The 21,295-nt window shown below is 40.6% G+C and overlaps 1 protein-coding gene across 1 annotated transcript in view; it reads left to right on the top strand.

Moving 5' to 3' along the window:
• The first annotated feature begins 10,166 nt into the window (after positions 1-10,166).
• Positions 10,167-21,295, top strand: part of pcolce2 (procollagen C-endopeptidase enhancer 2) — a 29,194-nt gene continuing 18,065 nt past the window's right edge. The window contains exons 1-2 of the mRNA NM_001005804.1: positions 10,167-10,386; positions 19,492-19,600. Of these exons, the coding sequence (NP_001005804.1) occupies positions 10,301-10,386; positions 19,492-19,600 (195 nt within the window). The 5' untranslated portion in view covers positions 10,167-10,300. The remainder of the gene's footprint in view (positions 10,387-19,491; positions 19,601-21,295) is intronic.

Genomic DNA, 21,295 nt, shown 5'->3' with positions numbered 1-21,295 from the left:
ACCCCCCTTCAGCAGCCGATCAGCAGAACAATGGGAAGGGAGCAAGATAGCATCTCTTAGTAGGTATCAGAATAGCACTCAATAGTAAGAAATCCAAGTCCGGCTTGGGACTCCTCCAGTTACATGGGAGTAGGGTTGCCACCTCTGCTGGTTAAAAACGCCGGGCAGCAGGGCCGGAACTAGGGGTAGGTAGAAGAGGCACCACGATAGCGGGGTGCCAGACAGGAGCCTCTCTTGCCTACCCCTAGTCCGTGCTCCCTTGTCATTACCCCCGCCACTTGTCATTACGCAGTGGGGGCAATGAATGAGGGGCAAGATGGCCGACCGGGATGCCTAGGGCGCTCGGTCGGCTTGGTTTGCCGGGCAGGGGGCGGGGGTGACATCATGAGTGCAGGTCCGTGACGTTGCGGGGCAAGGAGGAGGCACCAGCTTACCATATGGGCCTTCATGGGATTTCAATGAGCTTGAGATCTATCCCTTTTAAAAGGGCGCTTTTCAAAGCACTTTTGTAACATTTTTTTTAAATTTAATTTGAAAGTTATTATGTTGTTTATTAAACAGTTCACTTTCAATTAACTTCTAGTATTACATACACACTGATATTCTGAGACAATTTGCAAATGATGTTCAGTTTTATTTTGCATGTTTTTCCAGTTATTTAACTTTTTGTTCAGCAGCTCTTTCTAGTTTGGAATTTCAGCAGCTGTCTGGTTGCTAGGGTCTTGTTCACCAACTAGGCAGAGGTTTGAATGAGAAACTGGAATATGAATAAGAGAGGGGCTGAACAGAAAGATAAAGGATAAAATGTTATATAACAATAAAATTGTGAGCTCACAGATTAATAGTTTTTGGCTGCCAGTGTCAGTGACCTCTGTGTGAAAGCCAGGAAGAGGCAATCGAGGAAGGCAAATATTTTTTAAAAACTATAAAAAAAAATAATAGATAGACCAATTGCAAAGTTGCTAGGAATAGGACATTTTCTAGCATACTAAAAGTTGATTTAAAGGTGAACCACCACTTTAGCTGCTAATATAATAATAATAATAATACATTTTGTAACAACAGTGCCACCTGACTATACATATAGCCATCTGACTATACATATAAATAAATAATCAGAAGGAAAACAGAGAACTGTTCTGACATTGCTCTGCTCACACAAGAGATGGGGAAATGTGTTTTGAGGATTCTGATCCCAGTGACACAAAATCTGAGGGCATTCATTGAGCCAATTGAGGGCATTTACCTTCTTATAAAGGGGCCACTCCAATGTTACTTGTTCCTACTTTAGACTGAAGGCACACTGTAACATGTTGTGGGAAACATTTCTTTTGCCCATTATGGCACTTTTCTCTTTTCACTTTTCTTGCATCTAGTTCTGTCTGTGCCCTGTACCTAGCTCTAGATTGGAAGCCTTACAGGGTACAGGGCTCAGTTGCAGTGCACGCTCACTTGTTCTCCATGCTTCCCACCCCTCACAGGTTCAGATGCCAAACAGAGGCATCTGGGTTTCAGACACAGGCAGAACTGTATTTATAGGCCACATGTACAAGATAACACTGCTTATAAGCTGTGGTATCCTAGTCTGTTTATAATTGCTAATAATAGCTAATAATGTATTCTTGTTATGAAGCAGCAGTTCAAACGGATAAAAGTCTGTATCTGGTTAATGCATTTTGTTTAATGCAGAAGCATGAAGCACTGCTATTTAACTTTAATAAGGTACAAAATGACAAGATAATGCAGATTTCTCATTACCTATTAAATTATAAATGAGCCTTTATTTCCCTATAAATAGCTAGAACAATTGCAGTAAGAGGATACTAGCTGCTCTCAGTATGTGGATACTAGTTCCCAGTAGTATATGCTCTGCAGAGCAGGTGCCAGAAATGAATTATAGAATTATTTGTGGTAGCATTGCAGTAGAAGATATTTCCTAGTGTAGTTTAGATTTGCATTATGACACAGCTCTAAGATGTATTATCATCTCTAAGACTCCTGTTCCCAGAAATGGGGAGGTAACATTAATAATACAGCTAAACAAATGCTGGCATTGGAATATTACTTCAATTTACCATCAGCATCTCCAGCACAGTCTGGCTCTAACTTCTATCATTTACTCCGCAGACTCCTTTGTGACAGCAAATATAACTGGTTTCTTAATGAACAGCTTAAATTGAAAATGAGTTCATTTTTTGTGCAAACACAGAGACTTAGTAAAGTGACAGACTTGGGCTGACCAGTAATGCTCATGGAGCAACAATGCCCCCATCGGAAACCAAACACCAACTACTTGCTGCTCTTCCATAAGTTGCCAGTACTTACAGGGCTGCTTTTTGCCCCCAGCTGTTCTGGCTTGCACATTCCAGCGCCAATATGCCACCAAACTGGTAAACAGTGGTGTATACAGATAGAGGTGCACTTTGTGCATTCCATCTTAGGAAGAACTGCATTTATAGTGACTGCTGGTAAATTTTGAGGCTGGGGTTGTGTTTTTTGCACTTTGGCCCATGCCACCCTATGCACTAACTTTTCCAATTGGCACTAACTTTTCACATGGGCTGATAGGCTGGATACAAGGAATCTTCTAATCCTCTAATGCTGCCTCAACTGCAATCTAGACATGGATGGAAGAATTTTTTTTAGATTTTTTAATACATAGGAACCTAAGGCCCACCCCCTAAAGCTGCCTCCCTTGAGTGCCCATATATAAATACCACCCTGCCTGTTTGTAACCAAGCCCTTGTATATTTTATTCTGATTCATCCCACAAGAGGGCAGCAGTGTTTCTCAATGAGGCTATTCTTTGTATCAGGGTTCATGACTTCTTTAGAAGGACAGCCATCTATCTATGCTACAAACATTTCTACCTGCATTGCTGTAAGGATAAACAGACAGCAGACACTGTCATATATATTTTTATATATTGGAAAAAAAAGCTGAATTTGGACTTCTAGTTGTAATCAGATAGAAACTATAGATGGACAGGATTATCAATAAATCCAAAAAAGCTCATGTTTTTTTATTTATTATGACCAAAAAAAGTATAACCATGTATATTACATTCTGTATTAACAGCACACAGGGCACACTATATACAAGTAGGACAGCATGCTCTGTCTGCTAATGTGCAGCAACCATATAAGCCCATAGCTGTGGCAAGGAAACCTGTATTCTTTTGTGGATACTAGATAGTCAGCAGACTGAACACTACAACATGTGTTTAACGCTGCCCCTTCACCCCGTTAATACCAGCCACATATAAAATCCACATCCTGCATGGCTGCTTACCAACTAATTTAGCTGCATGCTGCATGGCTGTACATAAATCACTTCAGTCTGCAGCATCACAATTTAGTCATGCAGAATGTAGATGAAATATCTGGCCGGTAATAAAGGGATGAGGTGGCAAACCTACGTGTGTTAGTGCTCACAATTTCCTTATTTGTTTGGGGTTACTAGGGCTGAACCAATTGCTGTGCACATACACATATATAGAAACACATACACATGCATACGAACATGCACACACACACATATATAGAAACACATACACATGCATACGAACATGCACACACACACACACATATATAGAAACACATACACATGCATACGAACATGCACACACACATATATAGAAACACATACACATGCATACGAACATACACACACACATATATAGAAACACATACAATGCATACGAACATGCACACACACATATATAGAAACACATACAATGCATACGAACATGCACACACACACATATATAGAAACACATACACATGCATACGAACATACACACACACACATATATAGAAACACATACACATGCATACGAACATACACACACACATATATAGAAACACATACACATGCATACGAACATACACACACACACACATATATAGAAACACATACACATGCATACGAACATGCACACACACACATATATAGAAACACATACAATGCATATGAACACGCACACACACACATATATAGAAACACATACACATGCATACGAACATACACACACACAGACACATAAATGTGCACACATGCACACAGGATTTCACATGCACACACATGGCATGTATTACTTATTAGTCACTTCCTAATTACTAAGCTTCTGGAAATCAAAATGCTTTACCATAATGTACTGTATATTTTTAATTCTCTGAGAAAGAGGCATTCTGTGGATGGATTGATAGGAAAAATGTAATATTTATATAATTATATTAGAACTGGCAAGTGTTAGTGACAGGAAGATAAAGGAAATACCCAATGATGAGAAAACATTTACACAGACCATGTGAGGGGGCAGAGTGGAAGTGTCTGTGGGATTCTTGCTTGATCCAGGCACCCTGCTAGGCTCTGTCAGCAAGATGCAGCACTGGGAACCTGCGGGGGACGTGCCAAGGCCCAGTAACGTCAATATTAAAAGAATTTCTTTACATTTAAAGAAACACTAACACCAAAAAATGAAAGTGTTTTACAGTAATTAAAACATAATGTACTGTTGCCCTGCGCTGGTAAAACTGGTGTGTTTGTTACAGAAAGGCTACTATAGTTTATATAAATGAGCAGCCATTCAAGCTGGAAAAAAGGAGAAAAGGCACAGGCACATAGTAGATAACAGATAGGCTCTGTAGAATACAATGAGGCTTTATCTGTTATCTGCTATGTAACCTGTGCCTTTTCTCCTTTGAATGGCTGCCCCCATGGCTACACAGCAGCTTATTTATATAAACTATAGTAGGGTTTCTAAGACACAACAGTTGTACCAGTGCAGGGCAACAGTACATTATATTTATATTATTTTTATACAATTTCATTTTTTGGTGTTTTTACTGTTCCTTTGTTTGTTGTATCTGTTGATCAAACACCTACAAATAAATGATGTGGCAACACATTTCCTATATTATATCAGAAAGGTTTTCGTCTGTGTTATCTGTTGTTCAGTAGTCAGGCATGAATGGGATTTGAGCTGTGTTCATCTTGTTGTGTAACAACTAAACCAATTGTATATTATCTGCTATGTATACCTGTGCCTTTTTGCCTCTATGCCTTTTTTGTCTGCCCACATAGCTACACACTCCCAATAAGCTTGACGCTTGCGAGTTCAAGTCCTGAGGGAGAAAATAGTGAACTTTTAATAGTCCTCACCTGACACAAACTGTGTGTAATGGATTCATTATGCAACAGTCTGAAGACCAATAGGGTGCTGCCGCTCGGTCACCTAAGGATGATCACGATTTAGTATCTGCTCAAGGGTTTCCATGGCAGAACTGATTACAATGTGAGATGTGAGCCTCCTCGCAGAATAAATTACCATTGCATTTTAATTGTTTAATTGTAAAAATAGCAAAATTATCATTATAACAGCGTGATGCTAAGCATCAACAGTTCATTATGAACATGAAATGTAAATTTTAGTTTTAAATTGGCTTTATTACTGACGGGCATGAGGTGGTACCACAAACACACACATTTGTATAGCGCCTTGTTTCGTATTATTAGATAAACAACATGGATGGTAGACAAATTTAATTGTTTACATTTTTAATGTTTTTAATGGCATTGGTTACAGTAATTTGGGTGCAAATTACAGGGAGCAGGTAATTGGGCTGTGTTTGCAGGTGACTTTATCAGGTGACACAGTGTAGCTTACAAAGAATCTGTGAGTTGAAATGTCTGTCTCTAGATACTTTTTCACCCTCATTTGCTCAAATGTTTCATTATATTACATTATAACATTATAGCTGCAGTTGACTCTACACTGGCCTCGACATGCAGTCTGATAACGTAAAACTACCCTATTACCCCTTTAATCATATATATAGGTTTTTCACATTTGCCTAAATGTGTTGGCCACTCCCTGCTTATGCAGTCCAACAAGGGTTCGATATCAGTAATCGGGGTGCATCCTGGTTCTCCCTTAGGGCAAGATTTCATGGTGCAGTTGAGTTGCGATAGCAGAGCTCTATTGTGGGCAACAAACCACTCAGAAAAGTATTTCCACCGGCAATAATAAGGGTCGCCGGTGGTCGCCCTTCACATCACTTCTCTTTCTGAAGTCGCACAAACTTTCCTCCTGCAGGAAACTTTGCTCCGTGGGTTCTTACACTTACTCTTCTAACTGATCTCTCTCTGTCTCTTATGCTAACAAAACCTCATCATTGTAAGGTTCTCACCATGCCTCATGGCAGGATAGGCCCTGTTTGTATTTATTGGTATTCATTATTGTACTGACCACTGCTTGTCCTATTAATGCATTGTTCTGCTGTACAGTACTGCATACATAATTATATACATTTATATTATATACATTTATATAAATAAAAATATACATAAAATACACATTAGTCCCTGCCCAAAGCAAATGCCAGTTTTACTTTCTTTGTTCTACAGCAGAAGGTTGGCCCCATAATTGTACTCCTCTCTGCATGAATCTAATTTATTATTGCAAGTACAGATCAGAGGGAATCCTGCCTGCCACTGACCCATACTGCCCCTGAGTGCTCAGTGATAGGGGCCCAGCAAACCATCAGCAGACAGCTCAGAGATATGAATTAGACTGCCAAACACTGATTTTGTTATGGGACAAATGCAAACAGGCTTGTTATTTATATTTAAAAACTAGTATTTACTGTTACTTATCATATTCACACCTCCATTTACCACTTTTAGTAAATGAGATTCACAGACATGAGTACTTAATGTTTGATGAATTCTCAAGCAAACTTTGTGCCTTTTCTTTTTGCACCTAGAACCCACTGGTAGTAAATAAGCACCCATATTTCTGGTCTTATACTTTAGTTTATCCGCATCAGCTGAGAGCCATTGTTTGTCTACCGGACAGTTTAAGTAAACATATGTTATGTAGCTTCCTTTTTCTGTTTGAGGCTGGATGAACAGGTGTCTTTGTACTATTTGCCCCATACCATGGGCTCCCTGCAGAGCTGCCAATTGTTCTTAATTAGATATTCAGCAGCAGGATTTACTGAGAGAGAAAGATGAGCACAAAGTAAAGCCACAAGTCATTGCACATAGAGTGGCAAGTTGCAAGGCCTCATTCACATTGGGCAGTTTTAGCATAATGGCACACAGGGTGGCGTGACACTCACTTCATTTCCCCTGGGAGGTAGGGTATTTCCCATATATCTCTATAGTAAGCTGCAACTAATGCACAGGTGTGTATTAACCAACACTTTCTTCCACCTGTGCAAAGTAGTGAATGTGCCATGGTCTTAAGTCTTCTTTTTGTCACCCACAAAGGCTCTCTTCTTTAAGACAAATGTTTTCAAACTTTTTTGGTTCGGGACCCCTTTGTGGGACAGCATTTGGTGAGTTACAAACAAAGTTACAGATATATGAAAACATAATTGTAACAGTAAATCTGCTGTATTTCCAGGAGTATCCAGGGCAGTATTTATGACATAGTTCATGAGAGCCCTGGCTACTGATGTGACATTGTCCTCTCATATGTAAGACTGTTCCTGGAAACCATAAATACACTTAACTCCCCTGTATTTTGTAGGAACTTTACCCACTAAATGGGAGGCAGCTCCAATGCAATGTTTTCAGGGTGGACTGCAGCCTCCCTTTATTAGGATGCAAATAGAGATTACGCTTCTCCCTTAGGTGTTGCATGGCACCTCACTGTACCCCCAAAACATCATACATTTCTTATATAATACATTTTAAACATAGAAGGATCAGTGGGGAGATTCCTAATAATAACAGTTTGTCCTCCAAATATATTTATGGGGCCCAGTATCTTCTAGTTTGACCACTAATGCTGATTGCCATAAAAAGGCTCTCCAGTTCTATACTGGGATGTCAGTGATCCCTGCAGGAGGGCAAAAAACTGAACAATATGCAAAAGATCAGAGAAGTTTATACAGTATGTTGGTGAGCACAGGTTTAGAATATTCTGTGCCCAATTATTTATTACCTAAAAAGTAGGAAAGCTTTGAAATATTAGTGTGTCTTTCCCAAATTGCCTTTTAAGGAGTAGGTGACCGGGCTTTGCACAGTATCTTATACACATTCCATTTTTAGGGTAAAGGCAGAAGAGACTGGTTACCAGCGGTAAAACATATAAATCATGTAACTACCGCAAATTGCCTTCTCTTGTATTCTCCGGCAGATCAAGAGTTGCGTACCTGCTAGTTAGAGGCCACCTGCAATTACACTTAAAGGAACAGTAACACCAAAAAATGAAAATGTATCAAAGTTAATTACTTTGACTTTTGTGCATCTGTGCCATTTCTACTTTTTTCCAGCTTAAATGGCTGGCCCAATGGCTACACAGCAGGGTATTTTAGAAACTATAGTAGAGTTTCTTTTACCAACACAGGGCATCAGTATATTATATTTTAATTACTTTGATACATTTTCTTTTTTGGTGTCACTGTTACTTTAAGCTCAGAAAACATGTTACTTTGTGGGTAAAAACATGGCAATTTGCAAGCGTTTATCACTTTGTATTTGTATTTGTTAATGAGCTCTCAAGTCTCCTAAATTCTGCAGAATCAAGTCATATAATTAACTTACACTACATAAGCAATTGAAAGTTCTAAGGCTGATGCCAGACGTAGCGTAGGGCGTATATCTAATGCAAAATCTTGCGTTTTTTTATGTCTATTTCGGCTACATGTGCCTGCACCTGAGCGTATTCCATTAATTCGGGTGCAGGCACAAGCTCTTTTCCGCTTGCCGAAAATATACGCCCTACGCCATGTCTGCCATCAGCCTAAGAGCTCCACATATCTCCCCTTAGACTAAGGCTGATGGCAGACGTGGCGTAGGGCGTATATTTGCGGCAAGCACCCAAGTGTATTCCATTCATTCGGGTGCAGGCACAAGTATTTTTAGCAAGCTCTTTTCCGCTTGCCGAAAATATACGCCCTACGCCACGTCTGCCATCAGCCTAAGAGCTCCAGATATCTCCCCTTAGGCTAAGGCTGATGGCAGATGTGGCGTAGGGTGTATATTTTCGGCAAGCACCCAAGTGTATTCCATTCATTTGGGTGCAGGCACAAGTAGGAGGCGTAGGGCAGTATTTTTGCCAAGCGTTTTTCTGCTTGCCGAAAATATACACCCTACGCCTCATCTGGCATCAGCCTTAACTCCTGCTAATGAGACAATCATATTCTGCTACTGTTAATAACAATAACCTCCCACCAAGAGGCATTCATGGCCAGTTGTGTGTCTTTAGAGCCAAAAGGAAGGGAAGATCCAGGCATCTCAAGCCCAGGGTTCGGGGAGCAGGCATTACCCCTTTCGGAGCCCCTGGTCTTCATACTGGTCCCACAATACAAGCTAATGTATATAAACAATATAGAGGTAATAAATTGAGTTCTGAAGCTGCCTGGCTGCCAATGAGAGAGGGAATTTGGTAGCTCTGTTTTCACCTGTTAAAACCTCCGAAGCAAAATACTTTCAGAGACTGGCTTCAAAGTTTGGCAAACAGTAGGGCACCCCAAGCCAGCCTCTGGCCATATCCGTCCCTGGCTCCCCACTCGGCAACTATTTCCCTCCAGCCTAGTGACCAATGGGTGGGCCACTAGGCTGGAGGGGAATAGTGACAACAAGCAAAACGTGGCTCCAATGAAAAAAAATGCCTTGTGCACACATAACTGCATCATGATTCCATGATTGGCTCTAGAATGCACAGCCTGACACCGCACTGATATAAATCCTATGTGGTGACACTGTAGTCAGCTCTGTACTGCAGTTCTGTTGTCCTTATATCCATTCCTCATCAGCAGAGCAAGATGCTGCTCCTGACTTCCTGTTGGAAAGCTATTATAGCCTTACTGAGAGATCATAAAGGTACCACTGCTATAGAAGGCAGAGATAATTGCAATATTTTCAGAAAGTTCTAGGATACTTTTTCTCATGGAGAAAGCCAGGTGGCAGCCAGTTATATACAAGCTACATTAGAGGGGTGAGGGCTAGCTGCACTACCCTCAATATGGGAAATAATACTAATAAGCAGGCTAGCATTGCGTGGGAAAGGCAAACCTTAGCAAAGCTACATGCCCACAGGTGCGAAGGAGTTAATGGCAGCATTTGAAAGAGAAGTGCAGGGGGGAGGAGAGGGGAGGATCAGATTTTAGGGAGAAACAGATCCCCTCCTCCTGAGCGCTGCGCGAACAAATGGGATATTCATCAGGAGTCTGTTAGTGCCAAGGAGCCTCCCAGAGGAGAATGAGTCGGCCGATCTTCTTTATAAAGGCAAGGCAGCCTCCGTGCTACTGAGTCGCGCTGGGATCGCTGCTGCTGCTGTACGGACATGAGCTGGTTCCTGGGCTCCCTCCTCCTCCTCCTCCTCCTTATACTGCTGCCATATGGCATCCCTGGGCAGCAACTCAATGAGAGGTAAGGGGCATCACTGATGGGACCCGTCCTATTGCTGCAAGGGGAACCCGACCAGTGCCCACCTTGGCAGGGGTTAATGTTACTTGCCCTACATACAACAATCCTGTACCTGAGGGGTTAAGGTTACTTGCCCTACGTACAACAATCCTGTACCTGAGGGGTTAATGTTACTTGCCGTACATACAACAATCCTGTACCTGAGGGGTTAATGTTACTTGCCCTACATACAACAATCCTGTACCTGAGGGGTTAATGTTACTTGCCCTACATACAACAATCCTGTACCTGAGGGGTTAATGTTACTTGCCCTAAGTACAACAATCCTGTACCTGAGGGGTTAATGTTACTTGCCCTAAGTACAACAATCCTGTACCTGAGGGGTTAATGTTACTTGCCCTAAGTACAACAATCCTGTACCTGAGGGGTTAATGTTACTTGCCCTAAGTACAACAATCCTGTACCTGAAATTATTACCTGAACCCAAGTGACCCTTTAATGTACCCTCTGCTGGGCAGATACTGCCCCTCTCTATCTTCTCACTGCTGTGCTGGGAACATGTGTGCGGCTGGATGTACAGATGGGCAGTCTTGCCCCCCCTTGCTTGTACATGGCCCATATATACCCCATTCCCCTTTGGTACTGTCAGATCATTCTGCATAATGTGTTACAGCTTTCCATTTGCTGTATTCTTCCCATGGCCAGGGTAGGGCAAGGGGGTCATTGGACCTGCCTTCTTTAGGTATATTTTAGGGGATGCCCTCTCTGTTTAATAAATAATTGTCAAAATAATGATAACCATTATTACTATGCATATCAGATATGTCATACCTGTGGCCTTCCAGTTGTAGTAAACTGTGTGTCACTCAGCCAATGTGCCATGTATAGACCCTAAAGCAGTGTCCAGACTTTATGGCCTCAGCAACACCCGCCCCCCTGCTGTCTAACTTTTGGTGCCCCCATTAAGTTCATGATGCTAATAGTCACCCTCCTATAGATCTAGGGACAGCAAATAAGCATTCACTCTCAGGTTTCATTATAATTTGCCCTCAGGTTGGGCCCCTATTGTGGGGGCACAGTTTGGGATTCACTAACCTAAATTATAAGTCTACATTCATTTGTTATTCTACTACTGTACAGACCCCGCCAGGGCTACATTGCCAAATGGCCAGGGAGGTCTGACTGCGGGTGGGAATCAGATAACATGTAATTAGTAGCCCATACACTGCAACTGTTGAAATAAGGAAAACAGTAAATGGGGCTAAAAACAGCTCACCTACTTTGGGAACGATATAGAGCTGCTGCAAAATCACACGTGCAACCAGCTGTATTCATTTTATTCATATACTTCCACAGAATGGCATTTATTGTAACCTAACTCCCAAAAATTCTTCTTGTAGGAGGTAAAAGCCCTGTGAGATTTTATGGGAATCAGTGAAAAAGTATTTTTGCTGCAACAATGACCTAGCTTATCATTTGCATTGCTCTGCATTTTGCACCTTTTGGTCTATCGCTCCTATTATATAATGCAAGGTAATGGGTTTATTTGTACACAAAAGTTATGCCCAGGGAATGACATTCTTATTTTCACATATTATATTCATATGCCAGTGTCTAATTCATTCTGCTTTTCCCTGTTAGTACGCAGTGGCAACGGGGCACTGGGGACCATATAGCCTCTCAAAATGCTCACACAATTGTTTTATAGTTTTATATGTTTTTCTTAGTAGTGGGTTGTTACTGTTCCAACTGTGTTTGGTCTTTGCCATGGTTATACTCTCCTTTCATTTATCCAAGCCCTCAATTATAGAAAATCCACTGGCTTTTTGTAAACTGATTTATAAGCTAATGGTACAAAATTGCAGTGTCCAAATGCCTTTAATCACCTTCAACTGCTTCCCTCTTAGGGACATGAAATACACTCAGCATATGGCAGATATTGGTGATGCCAAGAGGCCGCCACCTTGTGGCTGGTGGTTAAACCCCCTTTGTGTTATAGCCCTTATTGCGGTGCTGGCCTCAGTAGAGGGGACTTGGAGTAGTAAAATTGGGTGGGAGAGGCACACCTTTTAAAAGCATGCCTATGTGCCTTCTTGCTGGTCCTCGAAGCACAGATTGTTAATCATTGGTACGTGGGCCCTCCATTGATTGAAGCAGCAGTGAATCCAACTAGATAATGACCACCACCTTTATATATATAAACATATATATATATATACGAGATCAAAGCCTGAACTAGAAGTGCATTTACTGTTATCTTGGTATAGTGATGCAACCAGCTGCTTTGTCATTTGGTCAGTTAAATCATCACCGTCGGGTCTTCGTTATCTGTGGCCAAATTGCACAGTATTGGTGAACTGCATTGGTAAGGCTAATGCCCCATGGAGAGATTAGTCGCCCACAGTAAATCTCTGCTACTGTGGGCAAATAATCTCCCCAAAACCCCTTTCCACCAGCAACAAAGTGAAGTGTGAATGGAATGGCATACGGGTCCCTTTGTTTGTCCGTAGTTGGCTAGTTGGTAAAGCTGCCTACTGTACCATTACTGGTTCCTTTAAATAAAGTTCACTCATTTTAAAGCTCATCTTGAGCCTTTCCTGATACATGTTGTAGTACTTTGTATGGATGTATTAACAATGGGGCATCAGGGATTCTCTGTGGTATGTTATGGATAGGGGTACATACCTCCAAGAGGGCAGAAGAAATAAGGATCCTCCAGGGAAACATGATTAACATTTGTGCTGCTGCCAGAAATGATGTAGTAGCGAATTCATCAGGCAGTTCCATCACTAGAATAAAATGTTAACATACCTGACTTGTAGTTATCTTTGCCTCTAATAAATAATGTGGAAACGGTTTTATAATCAGTTAATCGGTGCTAGAGATAAGTGAATCAATACAAATAAATCTACATGTAATAATTAATTATAACATTTGGAACATTTAGGTGACCAGTATATTCCCCACAAATAATTTCTTTTCCATGTGATGCAGATCAATTAGTAGATCAGTTTGGAAGCCAATGCAGCTAATTAGTTTGCTTGCTATGAATTCTGAAATGATTCGTCATATTGCCACAAATCAATAGTTTTGTACAGATTAACTGGCTTGATCCACATATTTCATTAGTGAGTCATAGGACATATATGAATTTATTTTCATTGCAAATAAATTGCATAGTTGACACAGGTATGTGTATGTGGTCAGACGCCAGATGCCTTTCTCTGGGCTCGCTGATATGATGGGAGGCCCAAGAACCGAACACATGGAAAATGGGCTTGCTTTGCCTCTCCACGTCCTTTCAGTCCTTCTTGGAATGTTGTCACAGAACTGTTTCAACTATTCTAGTTCTCTGAAGCATAAACTACTTTACACACAAGCTTCCCATTAAGGTGTAATGATATTGTGTCTGTATATTAGTGCTCATGAAAGCTTAAACTAGACTGTTTAGTAGTGTGTTTGGGATTTTTTTTTGTCTTGGAATTTTGGGAATTTGGGAACATCATTATAGGGTGAACCTGGTTTTGTAAAGCATGATAATACCCTTTAGATGTTTTTGTTTTTCAAGAGCAATCATCAAACTCAAGATGGCTTTCATATCGTTTTGGATCTAGTAGCCAAGATCAAAGTCAAAGTCACAGGTCCAGGCAATGTGCACTGGCCTCTTTCTGAATGGCAGGTCTTCCATGAACTCCTTTAGGAAGTCTAGTTTTGATGTAACTGTGTAACAGAGGCGCTGATTCAGTCCTGTGGTATTCTGAGAGCATATTTATATGACTTTACAGAGCAATCATCTGACCTAATGACTCCACCAAGGTGGTTACCCCAACCATTATAGATCCAGTTGGCAACAATGAAGGCATTCTTTGGCCAAGCCTAAACATATTCCAGTTGTAGTAAAAGGGTAAAAGATGACTCACCAGACTATATTCCTTTTTTCCATGGCTGTAACTGGTTTAAAGAGGTACTGATTCAATTCTGTGGTATTTTGAGAGCATTTTTTGGGGATGTTATGCAACATTGCTGTTAACCGTCCATCTATTCTTTGTTCACTTTGTTGACATGATTTTCAAGACTATTCCTCTCACTCATTATAATTATTACAGATGCAGCTGCAGTTTGGCACTCACTGTCTGGCATCTTTACAACTCATGTTGCTTTGAAAACTCAACCATCAGAGTCTGATTGTCAGAACTGTTATAATTTACTTCTGTCTGGCAATTAACCTAATATGATTCACAAGTTTAGCTGTCTTTCTATATCCCTTCCCATGTTTCCATTATTATGCTCAACACATACAGCAGCACAGCACATAATGAAGGGAGTTAAAGGAGAAAGAAAGGTAAAAACTAAGTAAGCTTTATCAGAAAGGTCTATGTAAGAACAGCCATAAGCACTCACAGAAACGCTGCACTGACTTCTCTGTAAAAAGATTTCTTGTGTCTGTAATTCATGTGCCAGAGACACGCAGCTTTCTGCTCTCTCCTCTCTGATGCTCCCCCCCTCCCTCAAGAATGCTAAGAACCCCCCCCCCTTAGGAATGTGGATCTGAGCCAATCAGCAGGAAGCTGACTCATAGCCTTACTAACTGAGCATGTTCACTTGGTCTGGGTGTCTGTGCAGGAGCGAGGCATTATGGGAACTTTCTTTACACAGCTCAGCGTTTTTTCTTCCTGTTTGGCTTCTGATCATCTGAACAGGTGAAATATGGGGAGACTTAAGGGCACTATTGAGACAACTGAAGGTATGCCTGCAGCTTGAGATTAACTCTTTACTAGCCTTTCCTTATCCTTTAAAGGGTTAGTGCACCTATTATTTGTGGTTTTTAAAATAATTAGGTTTATATTTAACAACTCTTCAGTTTCAATTAGCAGTTATATGATTGCTAGGGTCCACATTACCCTAGTAACAATACAATAAGAAATAGGAGTGGATCTGAAAAAAAATTAAGTAATCAAAAGTAACAATAACAATGAAATTGTAGCCTCAAAGATGCCGGAGCCAGTGACTCAGAAGATAAGAGCAAATAATAAAAAATTATAAAAAAGAATAAATGAAGATCAGTTAAAAAGTTGCTGAGGACTGGCTATTCTATAACATACTAAAGGTAAACTCAAAGCACAAGACATATTTTTAAAATGAGAAAGTATTTTCCCTGCAACACTGTTCTAAACATTCAATCTTTTGTGGTTTCAATAACATCCTTTTCATGTTGATCAAACTTGTTAGTTCTTAGCTTCCCATTCCTTATGGCAGGCTGTCTGACATGCCAGTTAGAGTGACATAGTAAGTTGGGTTGAAAAAAGACATACGTCCATCAAGTTCAACCATAATGCCTATACCTAACCTGCCTAACTACAAGTTGGGCATTATACATATTAGTTCTACTAGATACCCCTGAAAGCTCATCTACAACTTCACTTTAGGTAAGGTTTGGTGAGCGCTTATTTGTTGTACTATGGCTGTATAGCTGATGCATGATGAACTACTGTTTGGCCAAACACTTTATTGCAGACCTGCCTTTCTACCTAAAGGAGAAGGAAAGGCTAATAAAGAGTTAATTTCAAGCTGCAGGCATACCTTCAGTTGTCTCAATAGTGCCCTTAAGTCTGCCCATATTTCACCTGTTCAGAAGATCAGAAGCCAAATAGGAAAAAAAAACGCTGAGCTGTGAGGATTCCCATAATGCCTCGCTCCTGCACAGACACTATGACCAGCACTGTAGGCGGCGCATGCGCATGTTCCTCTTCTGTGAGCGCGCACAAACAGGAGCACTCCCCTTCCAACAGACCGTCTGAGCCGCCCACTATGAGCAAGCATCCGGTTGCTATGGTGACGCGATATACACGGAAACGAGCCGGCCAGCGCTCATTCTGGCTGTGTTAAAGGACGCGATCGTTGGATTTTGCCTCTCTCCCTGCTGCGGATTGGTCAGTCTTGGATTCAATAATATATTTAATTTTGGCTTGCATCCATCTGCACTGTTGCGCATGCACAGTGTAGTGTGCTGAAGAAAAGGAAGTGGGCATACCACTTCCAAGATGGCGGCGCCATTCATTACAGCAAGTTAAACTTTGAAGTAAGTTTAACTAAGTAATTCTTGCTATAAGAGAGCCAAAACTATAGCTTTTTTCATTAACTGCAGTAGCACTATTGAATGGTATTATTTATATATTTTGCCTTTCCTTCTCCTTTAATATATTTACATTCCAAGTGCATAACTATATTTATCAGCACTGAATCTCATACTTTGCTGCCTGGATTGCCAGCTTGTTTAGACCCCCTATAAGGATAACATTTGAAATGGATTCCATAATTGCTTGCAAGCCAGATACCCTGATTTCATCACCTTCCTGCAAAGCATTAATGAACAGATTAAAGAAAGTGGACCCAGTACAGAACCACGAAACACACCACACAGAAACTTCATACAACTAGAGCATGACATAGTGATACACACGCCTTCAGCCAGTTCCCAATCCATGTACAAATAACACCATCAGGACCAGAAGACCTTCATTTAAAAAGCAAACATTTTTGTGGCACTGTATCAGAAGTTTTGGCAAGAGACCACTGTTTCACCTCCTACTTCTAACATCATATGACCTGATCTATCCTTCATAAACCCACGCTGATTAAGACTTTTAATGCCTATCTTCAGGACATAATATTAAATGTGATCTTTTGATAAACCTCCAAATAACTTTACCATTACAGATGTCCAACCTACACGCCTATAATTGCAAGGTGAGACCACAAACCCTTTTTAAAGCATTGGCAATGCATCAGCACCTTTCCACAGAAGAGGAAGTCTGACAAAATCAGAATTTATGGAATGGTTAAGACTAAACTAAATTCTCTAAATAATATATAGGGTATAATCCACACCCCTTGCTAAAGTGCTTCAAGCATGTCAAGCACTGAGTAGGTGTTTAGGCTAGAACTTCTGTGCTACAGTTTAAGCCCTGCAACTCTGGCTTCTCTTTTGGATTTAGTACTGAGGTACTTTTGGCAGCTGACCCTTTTTCTTAAAGCTGGAAAGATGTAGAAGGCAAGTAATTCAAAAACTATAAAAAATGTCCCATCTGCAAATGACAGTCTTTCTCACCTGTAATTTCTGAACTTTCTTAGTTCTTTTTTCTGACAACAGTATGACCAACAGTATTATGTTGGTGACATAAAGGGTCGTTCCTCATGTGGAAGGCAATGTGCAACCTGCAGCAACCATGTTCTTGCACTCAGCGCCCTGCCGAAATTTCTTTGTGTCACTTCCCGTTACATCACTGCACACGTGCGTAGCCAGAAGTAACGTCACTGCGCATTTGCACTTGCACTGCTGAAGCCCCTGAATGCCCCCTGCATATACACATCAATGGTGATGCCAATGGGCGCTTACTGCACATGCATTATGGAAATATATGCAGAGAGCATATAAAAAGGGGGAATTAGGTATAATGATGGAAAACTGCGGCAAGGGCCAAAATCGAGTAACACCTGACAACATTTGTTGGATTAACAGTTCTGTCTATACCACCTCTATACTGGCAATACAAGATTCCTCAAAATTCTGATTAATCTCATCATTCAATGTATTGTTTGCTGCAACTCTCTTAACTGAACTTCACCTCCACAGACTCCATAGTCACCTCTCCAGTCCATAAAAAAATAAAACCAGTTAGACTAATATTACCCTGGCATTCAAAGCAGGTCAAAAACTGCTCCACCCTACATGTCTGAACTTATTTTCATGAACTTGACAAAGTGCGTGTTACGCTCTTTTACAAATCTGCCCCTCACTTATTACCTCTTCACATACACACATTCAGGACTTTGCTTTGGCTCCCACCTTCTCTGGCATTTATTCCAACGTTCCATCCAACTTTCATCCAATCTCTCTGTCTCTAAACAATCTAAAAAAACACGTTTCTTTAAAGAAGCTTACCCTCTTTTAGTCAAGCATTACTTTAGTATACAGCACATGTTATTGCCACCTTGTTTGCTATGGGTTACTGCATCTGGGAAAACTTTGTGCCTTTTATTACATAGGGAGGTTTATGCCTTAGCCCTTTTTTTCAGTTGCAGAAACATTTTTCTGTGCTAAGCTAATTGACGCTTTAAATGCACTTTATAAGTTCCTGTGCATGTTTACTGATTAAATGGTCTGGTAGGAATGTGTAACTAGTTCTCCTAACTAATTTGATGAGACAAATGCTGACCTAGTTTAGAAGTTTTAATCATAAAGACTGAGGTAATGTTCTGAAAGTAAAGGGAATCTTGGAAATTGTCAGCAGCAAGAGAGAGATTAGCTATATTAGGTAATTCAAAGACAGATTGCCTAGTACTGTGAAAGGGAAAACCAGTAAAATGTACTAAAGTAAAAATAAAAAGTAGTTAAGGGAAACCAATATATAATTATTGTTTTATATTCTTGAAGTTGCCTACATTTGTGAAACCAATAAAATGTATTAATGTGTAACTTTTACCCCATTTATTGTTTGAGTAGGCCATACACAGGCCAATAAATACTACCTCTCCAGTCAACAATTTATTGGCCTGCGTATTGGACAATTAGGACAGTCTGTCCGACTGAAATCTGGCCAAAAATCAGACGTAATCATGTCTGGATTTGGTCCAGTGCTTGGGTGTCCAACTTGGGCAAAGATATCTAACAATCATCTATCTATCTATCATCTATCTATCTATCTATCTATCTATCTATCTATCTATCTATCTATCATCTATCTACATATTTACCCATCTGTCTATGTACATATCTCACTTTCTACCTATCTTTATATCTGTCTGTTTATCCATATTTGAAAGAAGGAATAACAAAAGGCTAAATGGCACTATTTCAGATTAGAAGAATTAGATATGACATAGATAACATACAGTAGATATGATACTAATCTAACTCCCTGTAATTAATGATACAGTACAATCATTCAGATAGGAGTGGTAATATTTAAACACCATCAATTATGTAGAAGGAGCCTAGCAGAATTCAGAGCACTTGGTAATTCAGTGACATGTGAGTGCAAAATATGTAACCGTACAAGTGAGGTCCTTGTCTGTGACTTGCCATAAATCTGCTTTCTCTTGTTCTAGGCAGACTTTCACATGCGGGGGAAATCTGACTGGTGATACTGGGGTGCTAGGAAGCGAGGGATTCCCTGGAGTTTACCCTCCAAACAGCAAATGTACGTGGAAAATCACGGTAGGTCTAGTTATTCCTTACTGGATCAATTTCCTATGAGAACTAAGTCGCATTCGTCTGTGGCTAATGGCACAGAGAAGTGAAAACAGAATTGGGGAAACAAAGGTAAAACAAGGCTTGTGATTTTCATTAGTACATTTTTTACATGATAAAACCAGACGCTGCTTTATGTATTGGCTCATATTTATCACAAAAACTGAAACTGTCTTTTATTTACTTCTTTCACTGTAACAATATCGATTTGAGTGGTAACATGGGCAGAGTAACATTAGGGCACTAATTCACAACACTCAGTCAGATGCTGTTTTTGTTATTCTAACTGCCATATAGCAGTGAATAGTGATTGGGTGCTCTGGGTTCCATTAAATTTGCTAATTCAGATAGAAATGTTAACTTTTAAGGTGGCCATACATGTTAAGATCCGCTCGCCTGGTGAGGTCGCCAAGCAGATCTTCTCACTATACCTATGGGTGGGCGATATCAGGTGAATCCAGGCTAATTCGGTCGATTGGCCCTGGGGCCAAACGATCAAATTAAAACACCAGTAATAGGCGCAATTGGTTGAGGACCGCATCAACGAGCCGATGTGGCCCCCAAAATGAATACATTTTTTAACCTGCCCGATCGATATCAGCCCGATTTCAGGCCAGATGTACGTCGGACAGGCCCATCGTTTGTGCCCCTTCACGGGCCGATAAGCTGCTGAATCGGTCTAAGGGAGCTACTCAGGCCCAGATTTGTGGTGAGGCCGCAAAGGCCCAGGCCTAGGGCGGCATTAATTTAGGGGCGGCATGCCGCCTCGCCACACAGAAATTTTGCTCCCATACGGAGCAATGGGGATCTCTCCCCACTGCTCCTTAGTGTAGTCGCCACTGATAATTTACTGATAATTGTCTCTATGTGAGTTTTATCAGAGGCAATTGTCATTATTGCAGTGACAAGTATCTGCTACTATGGAGCTCCGTGTGTCTTAGCCCTTTCTGAAAAACAAACCGATCTTCATGTTATCTTTTTTGCCTATTAGTATCATTGGCATTAATCCTTACTTATATCGCCCAGGCTGGTAAAATGCCAACCAGGTGGCAACCCTGTTTTTTAGACAATATATATCAGATGAATTGATGCTAAACCCAAAAAAGCAAACGCCTTAAATATTTACAATGTCACACCAAGGCAGGAAAAAGTATAAAGACAATTGACACCTTTCCTCCTGAGTGAGCATTTATTTGCATCACTTCTCCTGTTGCTGTCATCTGTATAGCTAAAATCCAATGCATGATGAGTCTGTATACATGCAATAAATATCCATGCTCCGTAAGATCACAGAGATTATTGCAAAGGTTATAAACTTGTTTTTAACTGCAAGAACATTCCAGACAGATCCAGGTTTGTGATAAACGAATGCTTCTACTCTCAGGAGGTCTACAAGTATGCAAAACTGCCTTCAGTTCCTATGACAATCTGTTTTGTGTTTAGAAACTCTCCCAGCCACTAAGCTATTCGACAGTAAAATTAACAGCAATTTCTGCCAATAAATAAGTAACAAAAATGACTGAAATTACTTTTTTTTTCGAGTGGCAGAGAGCTTCCTGGTTTCTGTTCTTATCATTCTGCCAAGCTGCCCATCAGCTTCCAAGATTTATGTTCCTGTCCACTTAGAAAATATCCTGTTTATATCTAGGGTTTTGTCTTCCA

This window comes from Xenopus tropicalis, chromosome 5 (genome assembly GCF_000004195.4).
Source record: "Xenopus tropicalis strain Nigerian chromosome 5, UCB_Xtro_10.0, whole genome shotgun sequence".
Classification (NCBI taxonomy): domain Eukaryota; kingdom Metazoa; phylum Chordata; class Amphibia; order Anura; family Pipidae; genus Xenopus; species Xenopus tropicalis.
Note: the sequence above shows the minus strand (reverse complement) of the source record. Positions and strands in the feature narration are given on the sequence as shown.